The sequence below is a fragment of the Indicator indicator genome, chromosome 2, assembly GCF_027791375.1.
Source record: "Indicator indicator isolate 239-I01 chromosome 2, UM_Iind_1.1, whole genome shotgun sequence".
NCBI lineage: Eukaryota > Metazoa > Chordata > Aves > Piciformes > Indicatoridae > Indicator > Indicator indicator.
Genome location: NC_072011.1, coordinates 12699069 through 12710778, shown reverse-complemented (window position 1 = coordinate 12710778; position 11710 = coordinate 12699069). Strand labels below are relative to the sequence as shown.

The 11710-nt window shown below is 42.8% G+C and overlaps 1 protein-coding gene across 8 annotated transcripts in view; it reads right to left on the bottom strand.

Moving 5' to 3' along the window:
- Positions 1 to 6942: 6942 nt before the first annotated feature.
- Positions 6943 to 11710, bottom strand: part of MYB (MYB proto-oncogene, transcription factor) — a 32049-nt gene continuing 27281 nt past the window's right edge. For all 8 annotated transcript variants that reach the window (XM_054392859.1, XM_054392799.1, XM_054392842.1 and 5 more), the window contains one exon: positions 6943 to 7059. In XM_054392859.1, coding sequence (XP_054248834.1) covers positions 6943 to 7059 — 117 coding nt within the window. The remainder of the gene's footprint in view (positions 7060 to 11710) is intronic.

The following is an 11710-nucleotide window of genomic DNA, read 5'->3' as shown; positions in this document are numbered from 1 at the left end:
ACACAGATCCATGCAGCCTGAGAAGAGGAGGCTCTTTTTAAAATGCAACATTAAATTCAGCTGTTGTCCTGATACTCAAATGAAGTGGAAAAATGCCTTGTAGAAATGTCATATGTCATAGAGGGAATCACAGAGTCACAGAATCACAGAATGTTAGGGGCTGGAAAGATCATCTAGTCCAACCCCTCTGCCAGAGCAGGACCACCTATACCAGATCACACAGAAATTCATCCAGGTGGGTTTTGAATATCTCCAGAGAGGGAGACTCCACAACTCCCTGGGCAGCCTGTTCCAGTGTTCTCTCACTCTCACAGAGAAAACATTTTTCCTCCTGTTTCCATGGAACTTCCTGTGCCTCAGCTTCCACTCATTGCCCCTTGTTCTGTCATTGGGCGTCACCAAGAAGAGCCTGGCTCCACCACTTGGCACTCACCCTTCACATATTTATAAACTTTAATGAAGTCATCCCTCAGTCTCCTCTTCTCCAAGCTAAAGAGCCCTAGCTCCCTCAGTCTCTCCTCATAAGGGAGATGAGATGTTCCACGCCCTTTATCGTTTTCGTGACTCTGTGCTGGACTCTTTCAAGCAGTTGCCTGAGGTCCTCCTTGAACTGAGGGGCCCAGAACTGGATACAATACTCCAGATGCAGCCTCACCAGGGCAGAGTAGAGGGGGAGGAGAACTTCTCTGGACCTACTAACCACAGCCCTTCTAATACACCCCAGGATGCCATTGGCCTTCTTGGCCACAAGAGCACATTGCTGGCTCATGGTCAACTTTCTATCCAGTAGGATCCCCAGGTCCTTTTCCGCTTCGCTGCTCTCCAACAGGTCAGTGCCCAACCTATACTAATACATGCGGTTGTTTTTTCCCAAGAAGGATTGTTAAAAAACAAACCACCTGATCACAAATAATGAATGGAAAAATAACAGCAGAGGGCATATGTTTTTGTGGTGGTTTGAAAATTCCACCACCACCCCCCCGCCCAACATTAACTTTGCCAGACCAGCTCAGGTGGAAGCAAGTGAAAGCTGTATTTACAAGCCAAACTACAATCTACAATGAAATGCAATGAATATGTACAAAATATACAGTATTTACCTTTTTTACAGCACAAGGACCCCTTGGCCAAAAGACAAAAGAGACCAGGGAAGAAGCTGTAAGGGCTTCTCCTGCCCTGCCTTCCCCTGACCCCACCTGTACAAAGGGAAGAGAGAAAGAAGCAGAGATATATTAAACTTAGCCAAAATAAAAGTGATGCAGCCAAGGTCAAGCAGAAGCAAGTTAGTATCTCCCAGGCCGAAGTAAGAAGAGAGGAGAGAGATTGTTTTGGAACCAAATCTTATGGGAGGTATCCCTCCAATGGTGTTGTTTAGAATAATCATTATTTTCCTTTTTACACCCAATAATGATTTATTTACAATTTTACTACTTTCTGCTCGAGATCTGTGAAAAATTTTAAAGGCATAGCCCTAAACTACTACAACTTTACAACCTTTAACCATTTGCTGTATGACCACTACCAGCTTGCAAACATGAGTAAAGGGATAACTTGGATCTCTATGGTCTGCCTTCATTATCTTACCCGCATAAGTTACTGAGAACAAAAAAAGTCACAAACAAGCTTATGTGGGTATCAGGGACTTCAGTGAAAACTGCTGAGACATCAAAGTTAAATTCTAAGAAAAGAGGTAAAGATGGGAACAAGTGCGTTTGGGCAGGAAATACAACTTCTTTTTGAATAAGGCATTAGTCTGATGGTTGAAAGATGTGCTAGTGTCTTTACTTGGCCACCCAGGTAAAACACTAACACTGCTTTTGAGCAATGCTTTTGGTGTAACCTACAGCACAGGAGGTTCCACCTCAACATGAGGAAGAACTTCTTTACTGTAAGGGTCATGGAGCACTGGAACAGGCTGCCCAGAGAGGTTGTGAAGTCTTCTCTGGAGACTTTCAAAACCCATCTGGATATGCTCCTGTGTGACCTGCACTGATTCTATGGTCCTGCTCTGGCAGGGAGGTTGGACTCGATGACCTCCAGAGGTCCCTTCCAATCCCTAACATCCTGTGTCAGTGTCTGGGATATTGTTGGTCTCCATTCATACTAAGGAACAAGAAGACAAGCAACGTGCAGATGAACACCTCAAAATCCTTCTTTCCTGAAATGGAATATTTTTAACATTCACTTAAAAAACACAACAAACAAAACCAAAACCAATAATAAAAGCATTTAAAATAGGTTTTCAGGAACAAGGCTTTTTTTCTGTCCTTTGCCACCACCCCTGTCTCAAATCAGGGCCTAGGCAGAAATACAATTAAATGTGGTAGGAGTAAAGAGGAGCTGACAGTTATGATTGTCCAGTCACAACCCTACAGAAACACCTCTTGCTTATGTGCTTGACTGTGTAGGCTTGAGGAATGGCAGATTGCCATTGACTTAGCTGGCACAGCAAAGGATCAAAATTGCAAATACTAAGACAAAACCTTCTCCTATGGCTTTTTTGAAGGTTCACTCTGTGTTGCAGAATATTAAATACCATGCTCTGTGCTTTACTCTCATCTTGTTATTTGGTCTCCTAACTACAAAGTCTGGTTCTTTCATTCAAACTATAGTGTGCAAGCTCTGGCACTTTTCCAGTGTCACATAGGTCAGACCTGTGGGATTTGAACCCCCTAGGACTCTGCATAGAGTATGCTTTACTGGGAAGAGCTGGAGAATTACAAGGTCTGGCTGGGAAACACCTCATGCTCTGGTATTTTCCTTTATTTTTGCCCTGGCTCCTTTGACTCTTCATTTTTAATTAGTGGCACATGCTGAAATGATAATTTAAATTCTTTTCAGAAATCAAAAGAATCCCCACTGACAACATTATTAAGTTATAATTACAGTGAATAAAAAGGTTAATAGGAATTTGAGCCAAATATCTACTCTCCATTAACCAAAAACAGGACTGAACCTGTTCTGCCTTCACTTTGGTAGGTTACTCTAGCTTTAAATGGGGCTGGGATGGCTACACACCTGTGCAAAGCCAAATAGCCATTGCCAAGACCTTTTACATGGACCTGCCTCAGTTTATGTCAAGATGGAACTTGATAGACAGCTAGGACTTTTCTGGGATCTCTGGAAGAAGGATGCATATTTGAGACAGTAAGCAGAGCATGGTCACGTGGGGATATTTGTGTGAGAGAGACGCTTAGGAGCTGCCACTTTGCTGCAAAGGGAACTCAGCAAGTATTGGTGCAGGGAAAGTAATCAGGTTCCTGGGCTACAGCATTCAAACAAAGCTTCTTTTTTGCTCAGCATGAGCACCACATGCATGCAGAAACATATGCAAATCAGCCTTAATCTGCTGAGTGTTTTGCATTTTCAATGCCATGAGAAAGTGGAAAAATAAACATTTTCCTCTGTATTAGCTCTAAGTGTGGCCATCAAGACAACAAGTATAGCAATGATTTTGCCTGTTAAAAATGGGGTTTAAAGCAACTGAAGGTGTAAGGCAAAAAGCCCAGTCCTTGTGCTGGGCACCTGTGGGTGAGCTTCCACACTGGGCACTAGATAATGATCTGTTCGAGCTCAGCCAGGCTCAGTGCAGTTACAGCTGGAGCTCTACGAGGCAAGAGCTTTGTCTCAAAGTGCCTGTTGTAAGCTTGGTGTTTCTTTTTCCTTTTTTTTTTTTTTTCAAGCTGCAATGCATTGCTTAAGCTGTGGCATGCCTCAAAGGCAGACCTTTCCCTCTTCCCAAGTTGCACACCACCGAGTCCCGCAGTCCTCTCTTGCATCTTGCACAAGCGTTTTCATGGTGTGAGCCCACAACACAGGCAAGTGCCACTGCAGACTTCCCCTTCTCTGTAATCCATACCCAATCCCAGGGTCCTGCCTGCGCTTAACTGCTGCAAAACCACCTTGGTGTTGACTCTCTCCCAGTCCCCCAGTATTTGGTTGACAGTCCAAACCATGCAGGGGGGATAAATGGGAAACACAAGCAAAACTTGGAAGGAGGTGTGCAAGCACCAGTCTGTTCTCACAATAAAGCCAAAGCACATGAGAAGGGACCTTGCAGAAGGTGAAAAAGGCCTCTTTGCTCCTCCTTTTCTGGGTACTGCATGGCAAGGGCCAGCATATGGCTTCAGCTGGGAGGACTATCCTAGGCCACATGAAGAGAAGTGTAGCCAGCAGGTCAAGGGAGGTGATTCTCCCCCTCTGCTCCACTCTGATGAGACCCCACCCAGAGTACTGTGTCCAGTTCTGGAGCCCCTATTACAAGAAGCATATGGGTGTCCTGGAATGTGTCCAGAGAAGGGCCATGAGGATGATCAAGGGGCTGGAGCACCTCTCCTATGGAGACAGACTAAGACAGTTGAGGTTGTTCAGTCTGGAGAAGGATCCGAGGAAACCTTACTGTGGTCTTCCAGTATCTGAAGGGGGCCTACAAGAAAGCTGGTGAGGGACTTTTTAGGATGTCAGGTAGTGATAGGACTAGGGGGAATGGAGCAAAACTAGAAATGGGTAGATTCAGATTGGATGTTAGGAAGTTCTTCACTAAGAGGGTGGTGAGACTGGAACAGTTAGCCCATGGAGGTGGTAAAGCCCCATCCCTGGAAATTTTTAAGGCCAGGTTGGATGTGGCTGTGAGCAACCTGATCTAGTGTGAGGTATCCCTGCCCATGGCAGGGGGTGTTGAAACTGGATGATCTTTTGGGGTCCCTTCCAACCCTGACAGTTCTGTTATTCTGTGATTCTGTGACTAGCTAGGCTGCTAGAGAAGCAGCAAGAAAAGGATTGTAAAGAGCCTTTGGGGGCTCTCAACCCATATGTGGTTACACACACTCAGAAGTATGAATTACTTTTTTCCACGGAACTGAAATTTGCTCTCCTGAATGTAATTCTGACTTTAAAGTGCTTGCATCAGATTAAACTTCAGCAAATAATTTATTTTCAACAAAACAGTTAATATTTTTTTTTCCTGGCATGTTGCATCTTTTTTCTCCTTTCTTTTGTTTGGTTGACAATTGCCTTTACTCTCCAGTATTCCTGGGGTTGAATGTCCTCAGCACTTAACACTGGATGAGGCTCTGCAGGTCTGTCCAATTATTTGCTGTGAGGTGTAAAGCAGCAGGTTTCCAAGTGTATTTTCACCTCTGGTTTCTTAAGACACGTGTGAAAAAATCTCTTCTATAGTATAGGAACTCCAGAATATTTTGCTCTTATTCAGTTGGTTCCTGACCTGATGGTCTTGGATAAATAAGTTATCCAGTATTTTGGGAGAACAACAGTTTTTCACAAAGGTACAGTAAGCCTTCCACCAGCTGAAGCTGACCTGGTCTTCAGTGGCCCCAGAGATGTGCCTCAAGTCCACAACATGCTCAGCACTTATTATTTTGTGCTGTGCTCCTTCCACTTCAACAATCAATGAAGTGTTTTGGCTTCTTATGGTATGCAAAACTCTATTCCTTACTTATCTAAGTGTGCTGGAGAAAAACTTTCTTGGATTCATTGTTGCCTATAACAACACCACCAAAACACTAAAGCAAACAAGATTAGGCAACCATGTGAGTTTAAGTAAAAAAGAACACACTTTATTTATCTACAAAGCAGTACATTGTCGTATAAAAAATTAAGTGCAGAGGAAGCTGCACTAAATGCTCTTAAGGCAGCAAAGTTAGAGGCTGTTATTAAAAAAACCAAACAATAAAAAAATAAAATAAAATCAGTGTTTTTGCCATATCGATAAAGATTTGGTATGGCAGTACAAAGAACCATGTATTTCTAAGAACCTGATTCAGTACACAAGACCCAACTTAGGAAATAATTAGCTAGACATAGGAATAATTAGCTAGACATGGAACAAACCAGACAACACAAACAAGACAGTGTTCTCCCAAACATGTGAAGGTGCAATGCATGCTGTTACAAACCAATCAGAAACAAAATAACACATCCAGACAAAAAAAAAACCAAACCTCCAAGAAACAGTGTTCAAAAATATTGCTTATAAAAAAAAGGAGGAAAAAATATATATGATGTAAAAAAAATTTAAAATAAAAAAGTCTGAAATGCTAGTGCATAGTCAATTAACTAACATCAACGTTTGTTTTTCTTTCCATATAAAGCTCTACTGCTCCTTTTACGCTAGCAGCATGTCTACACGCTAAGGTCTGTAGCAGCAAAACACAGTATTCATTTGGCATTTACAAAGTTAAATTACTGAATAAAAAATATAATTTTTCTCATAAATCTATGTTTCATACAGTAATATTTTTTAAAGCAAGCTAATTACCCTCCCCTTCCCCTCCCCCCCCCCCAAAAAAAAATCCCAAAACCCCAAACAAACAGAAACACACAATGTATAATGGTCTAGAACCATGACAGGAAAAGAGGTCTTCAAGAGGCATGGATGTTTGTGCATTCATGATCTTGATCAGTTTTCCCCCTTTGCACAGACTAGTTTTTAGTAATGCTTTCCACTTCGGTATTTTACACCAATGCATTTTGTTCAGTGATTTCAAATACATCTGTTTGAGTACCTGCTCTTTTAGTATAAAAAAATAAGAAACAAACAACCCCCCACCCTTGACTAGCACATCACTGAAATAACAATACTGGTGCTTTAGGTCTACTGAATCTCAAAAAGTACAATTATCTTTATTATGAGTCTGCACTTAAGATCATTAATTACTGATTCAAACTTAATACCTAATAATTTAGGTAAGTATCATTTAAAAAAAAAAAAAAGAAAAGAAAATCCTTTTAAGTTGGGTGAAATCCAACGAGAATATATATGCTGAGTGACTAAATGCACTTTGTGCTGCTCCCAACTGTTGTACCACAACAAAGATAGGCTCTTCTCCCATTCGTGAAAAGTTTTCATGCAGAGGAACAGGAATTTCTCAGCAGAGGTGAAGTGTTCTCAAAACCATAATGCTTCTCTGTCCGTCAACCCTTTCACATCACCAGAGTCCGGGTGGGGAAGGTGGTCATGTACTTGCGTGCCTGGTCCGTTAGGGCCATCTGATCCTCAATCTTCCCGCAGGACGCTGACTCCCAGGCGTTGTTCAGATGCTAAATTAGAAGCAAGCAGAGAGATTCAGGGTGAATGTCCTGTGATTTACTTGTAGCCCCAGCCAAAGCCAGGCCTGTTTGAGATTGTGTTGCATGAACAGGCAGTAGGATGTTGTCCCATCTCCAGAGAAATTGAAAATCACAAACAACAGGCAAAAAAAAGTCACCCCCACTTCAGAGTTAGCAGCCGGAGGGTGGACAGACTAGGCGACCTGCAGAGGGGCTTATCACAAAACCCAGGATCTAACCCTCCCCACTCCTCCAACTGTGTGTTCTCTATGAGGCTGTATCTACAGCCTTGCCTTTAATCTTTCCCTTCTGTGAAAGGTTTAAAAAGAGAATTTGCTTGCAGGTGGACTTTACAGTCTACCGGGCAGAGAGGCTAACGCACACAGTTACAATGTTCAGTGCTATGACCACGCACAAATTCCCACCAAACCTCCATTCTAGAAATACAGCTGCTCTGCCCCTGCATTCTCTAAATGAACCTGATGACCTTGACAGCCTGACCACAGGTAGCAAAAAGTTCCACGCTCAAAAATCCAGTTTCACCTGTGTGCAGCGATTAGCAGATGCCCATTAGCAGAGCTCTTCTGGCAAAGGCAAAGAAGAAGGGGGGGCACTCTCAGCAGAAACAGCATTTTAATTATCATGTAAGCCATTTCACTTCTTGTGGTATTTATGGAGGCTACAGACACCATTTAGTATAATGTTACAGTGAGATAAACCTATCTGCAGAAGGCTGTGCGCACTGCATTTATTTACTTACTACACATGTGCCTTGAGCTCTCAGCGCCTTGAGCTACAAACAGTAATGAAATTTCAAAGCTCCTGGAATTTACCACTATACACAGACATTTACACACACCTTTTCTTTTTTCTATTGAACTTCTTCACTTACTCAGTGTGTCTGCTTTTCCACATTGAGATACTCCTTAAGCCCTGAATATAAACTCTATTTTTATATAGAGCTAGTTGTACAAATACCTTGCATTCCAAAAATGCACACATCTGTGCTTAATGGAAAGTGCCTACCAGCAAGAGGATCCCAACACTGTTGAATATTGAGGTCTACAGCTAAAATCCACCAACAAAAAAAATCAGGAGAAATCCTTCTCTATTTTCCCCTGCTTCCAACAAGGATCATATATGCAGTTCAAGAACTACATTGCTCAATGTGATGCCCAAAGCCTTCTCAGGGGACCTCACTAATTTCTATAAATATCTGAGGGGTCAGTGCCAAAACGGTATTTTCAGTGGCACCCAATAATAGGACAAGAATTATGGATATAAGCTAGAACACAGGAAATTCCACCTCAACGTGAGGAGAAACTTTTTTACTGTGAGGGTGGCAGAGCACTGGAACAGGCTGCCCAGAGAGGTTGCTGAGTCTCCTTCTCTGGAGACTTTCAAAGCCAACCTGGACATGTTCTTGTGTGGCCTGCCCTATGTGATCCTGATTTGGCAGGAGGGTTGGATCTGTGGAGGTCCCTTCCAACCCCTAATATTCTATGACTGTATGATTCTCAACATCCAGGACACTGGGTGAAGCAGCAAACTGCAAACTGTCTGCTAAGAGCAGAACTGCAATAGCGCACCCATGTCTCTTCATGATGCTCCTTCTAGTAGCTAAATGTGCAAGGGGATCCTTAGATTATTCTCTGGCCTAAACGTTTAGAGAATGCTCTTCTGACTGTAAACTGTTATCTGAAACATACAGATAATTAAAGGCTGGACAGCATATGAAATATGGATAATTCCTCATAACACACCCAAGTCAGGGCACTAGTACAAACACAGGGACAGAGGTGCCCTGCCTCGAAGTGCTTACAGTCTCAAAGGAACAAAACCAATAAAGAAGTAAGCAGCATGGCCAAGATGAAGGTAAGCATATTAGTCCTCCGTAGACTTCTGACAGGCAACCTTAGACAGCTTTGTCTTCTATGTAGACAAGTTCCAAACGTTGTCTCTGCTCCTGATGCCTTATTGCAGGCAAAACTCCTGGTGAGCTTCAGTGAGAGTTCCCCGCATGAAAGAGAACCAGGTTGGGCCTCAGATCATTAATGTTTTTGTGGGAGAGATGCATCTGTGAAGTGAACAAACACTCCACACACCTCTTTTATACAGTGGTTCAACCTGGGCTGGCTGTGTACCTTGTGCTGTGGCTCAGCCTAGGGCACATGCCTCAGCTAAACAGCAGGTGTGACATACTTTCTGCATGCCGCAGACACGCATGTGACATGCCACAGCTACTTTTATGTTCTTGGTTAAACAGCTTCCAGAGGAACTTTTTCAAAGGCACCTATGTCAGCTGGGAACCTACAACCTCCTATTGATCCTTAGTGGGACTCTGGCACTTGTGACTATTTTACCTATTGTTTTAGAGGTATTTTCATCAGGGACAAAATTAATACCTGATAACCATGCCATTGGTTTTACTCAGAAGTCATATTTGGTCTGTACGCCTCAAAAGCAGTTGGTTATTCCAGAATATCTGTCATTTCAAAGGATAAAAATATGGGTCCAACTGTTATTTCCCTGTGATCCACTAAAGCTTAAATGCACTGGTCTAGAAATTAAATAACAGCAGTCCCTTAAATAATTGAAAACATCTAAAGGAAAATACATCCATCATGGTATGTCACTTTTTGAAAAATAGAAGTAACTTCAGGCAAGGAGTGTCCTGATTTTATAAATTAGATTTAATTGTTAGCATCTACACTGAGCTCTTTGTATTAGCAGCCATGTGCTTAGGAAAGAAAAAAAAAATCTGTATCCTGGTATCTCCAAGATCTCAGCAGGCTGCTACATGTCACTCATTCCACTGAAAGCCTGGTCTTCGTTTAACCTGATGTCAGCGCAGCAGAAGCTGCTCAGGCAGGCAGTAACCCTCTGCCCTCCCTATGGGCTCAGCCACCTTAGCGCCCTGGGAGGAGCACTGGGCAGCAGGCAATGCAAAGCCTGAACTTGAGCCTGCTTGAAACAACTTACTCAAATTTTGCCATTGATACAGTGTGGGAGAACCTCCCCACAGAGTTCTGACCCTTGTATTATTTTCCCCAGAAATGCATTTCACTATTTTTTTTCCCTCTTATGAGAAATCCATTAAAAGAGACTCACTTTGCAGTCTCACTGATGGTGGTGAGAGCTTTACTCCAGTAAAGAAAGCAGAATTTGACTCAAAGTAGTATATTTATTGAGATAACTTTCAATTCTATCCTGGGGAAATCAGATAACATTTAAAGTGGGTATTTTTAATAAACATTTCTGTCTGAAGCCTTGGCTCTCAGCAGCCAACACAAAACAAAGCAAAATGCCTTTGCCTTGCCAGCCTCGCAGCAGGAGCAGCGCCACAGGCACGTGTGAAAGTCCTCCTGATGTGAGAAGTTTTACTTCCCTCTTTGGCAGGGAGTGCTGGGTCCCACAACCCAGGCAGAGAGCCTTGCTGGGTCTGGGCTATGGGATCCCTCAGCAAAAAAAGGAAAGCACACCACCTTCTTCCACAGCAGCATCACAGCAAGTACTGGCAGGGCTATGTCATAGTGACGGTGCCCTGCAGAAAGCAGTGCTTAGCAAATGCGTCAAAAGAAGAAACCTAGCTTGCTGGAGGCATGCAGGAAAACAGCACAGAAACCCAAGTCAGAATGCTCATTCCATCTCTGCAAATCAATAGATGGAAACACAAAAGCTGTAACTAGAAGCTAAAAAGGCCTGACCCAGACCCTACTGACACTGATGGGTATGTTTTCATTTATTCACTGGGTTCACCCTAGTTACATTCCGTCATCTAAGAATGAGGTACACATTTTGGCACCTAAATCCTTAGCCAGTGGGGGAAAAAAAGGACTTCTACAGTACAATTCTTTCCACATATATGTTTTACTGCCTCAAAGAGCAGGAAACTACTCTTAGTTTTGCTGTCCATCAAAAGAATTTAAGCCCTTTTCTGCCAGTACTTCCAGCTGTATATTTCTCTTCCACACACAGCAATTTTCTCTTTAAATTAAAACAGGGAGTGGAGAGGAGAAGGTGGTGATACTACTGTGAGTTCCCACTGGATAAAATTACAGTCCCGTGCTACAATCCCAACTATTCCCTGGCTCCTTTTTTTTTTTAACCTCAGTAATCCTACCAGCACATCCTTCTCCTGGCAGCAGAACTACCTCACTTATCCTGTAACATGCCTTCAGCTGCCTTTAGGCAGATGCAAACTGTAAACAAACTGCCAAAGCTGTAACCGGGATATCCAGTTAAAGCACTTCAAATAAAAACTTGGACCATCTAGAGAAAACAGACAAGAGTGAGGGAAGACAAGACTGTAGAAAGGTGTTTTTCTAACAGAACTAGTCCTTCTCCACTCAGAGTCTGGACAGCCTTTTCGTGTGCTGTACGCATATCTTAAGAAACCTCCTGTGTTAAGACACCTTGTATGTTAGGAGCGGATGCCAAAACCAAACACTGCTGCAATCCTGCAGTATTGAGCTCCCAAACTGATGGAAGCATAGCAGAAACCTCTGGGCAAAGAGATGTGTTAGAAGATTGGATTTTAAATCTCTGCTATGCTGGCAGGTATCTTCAGCAACTCCAGCAAAGGTGTTGGTGCTGCATACACTCCCATTAATTTAGCCAAGTCGTGCTGGCATGTAAAACC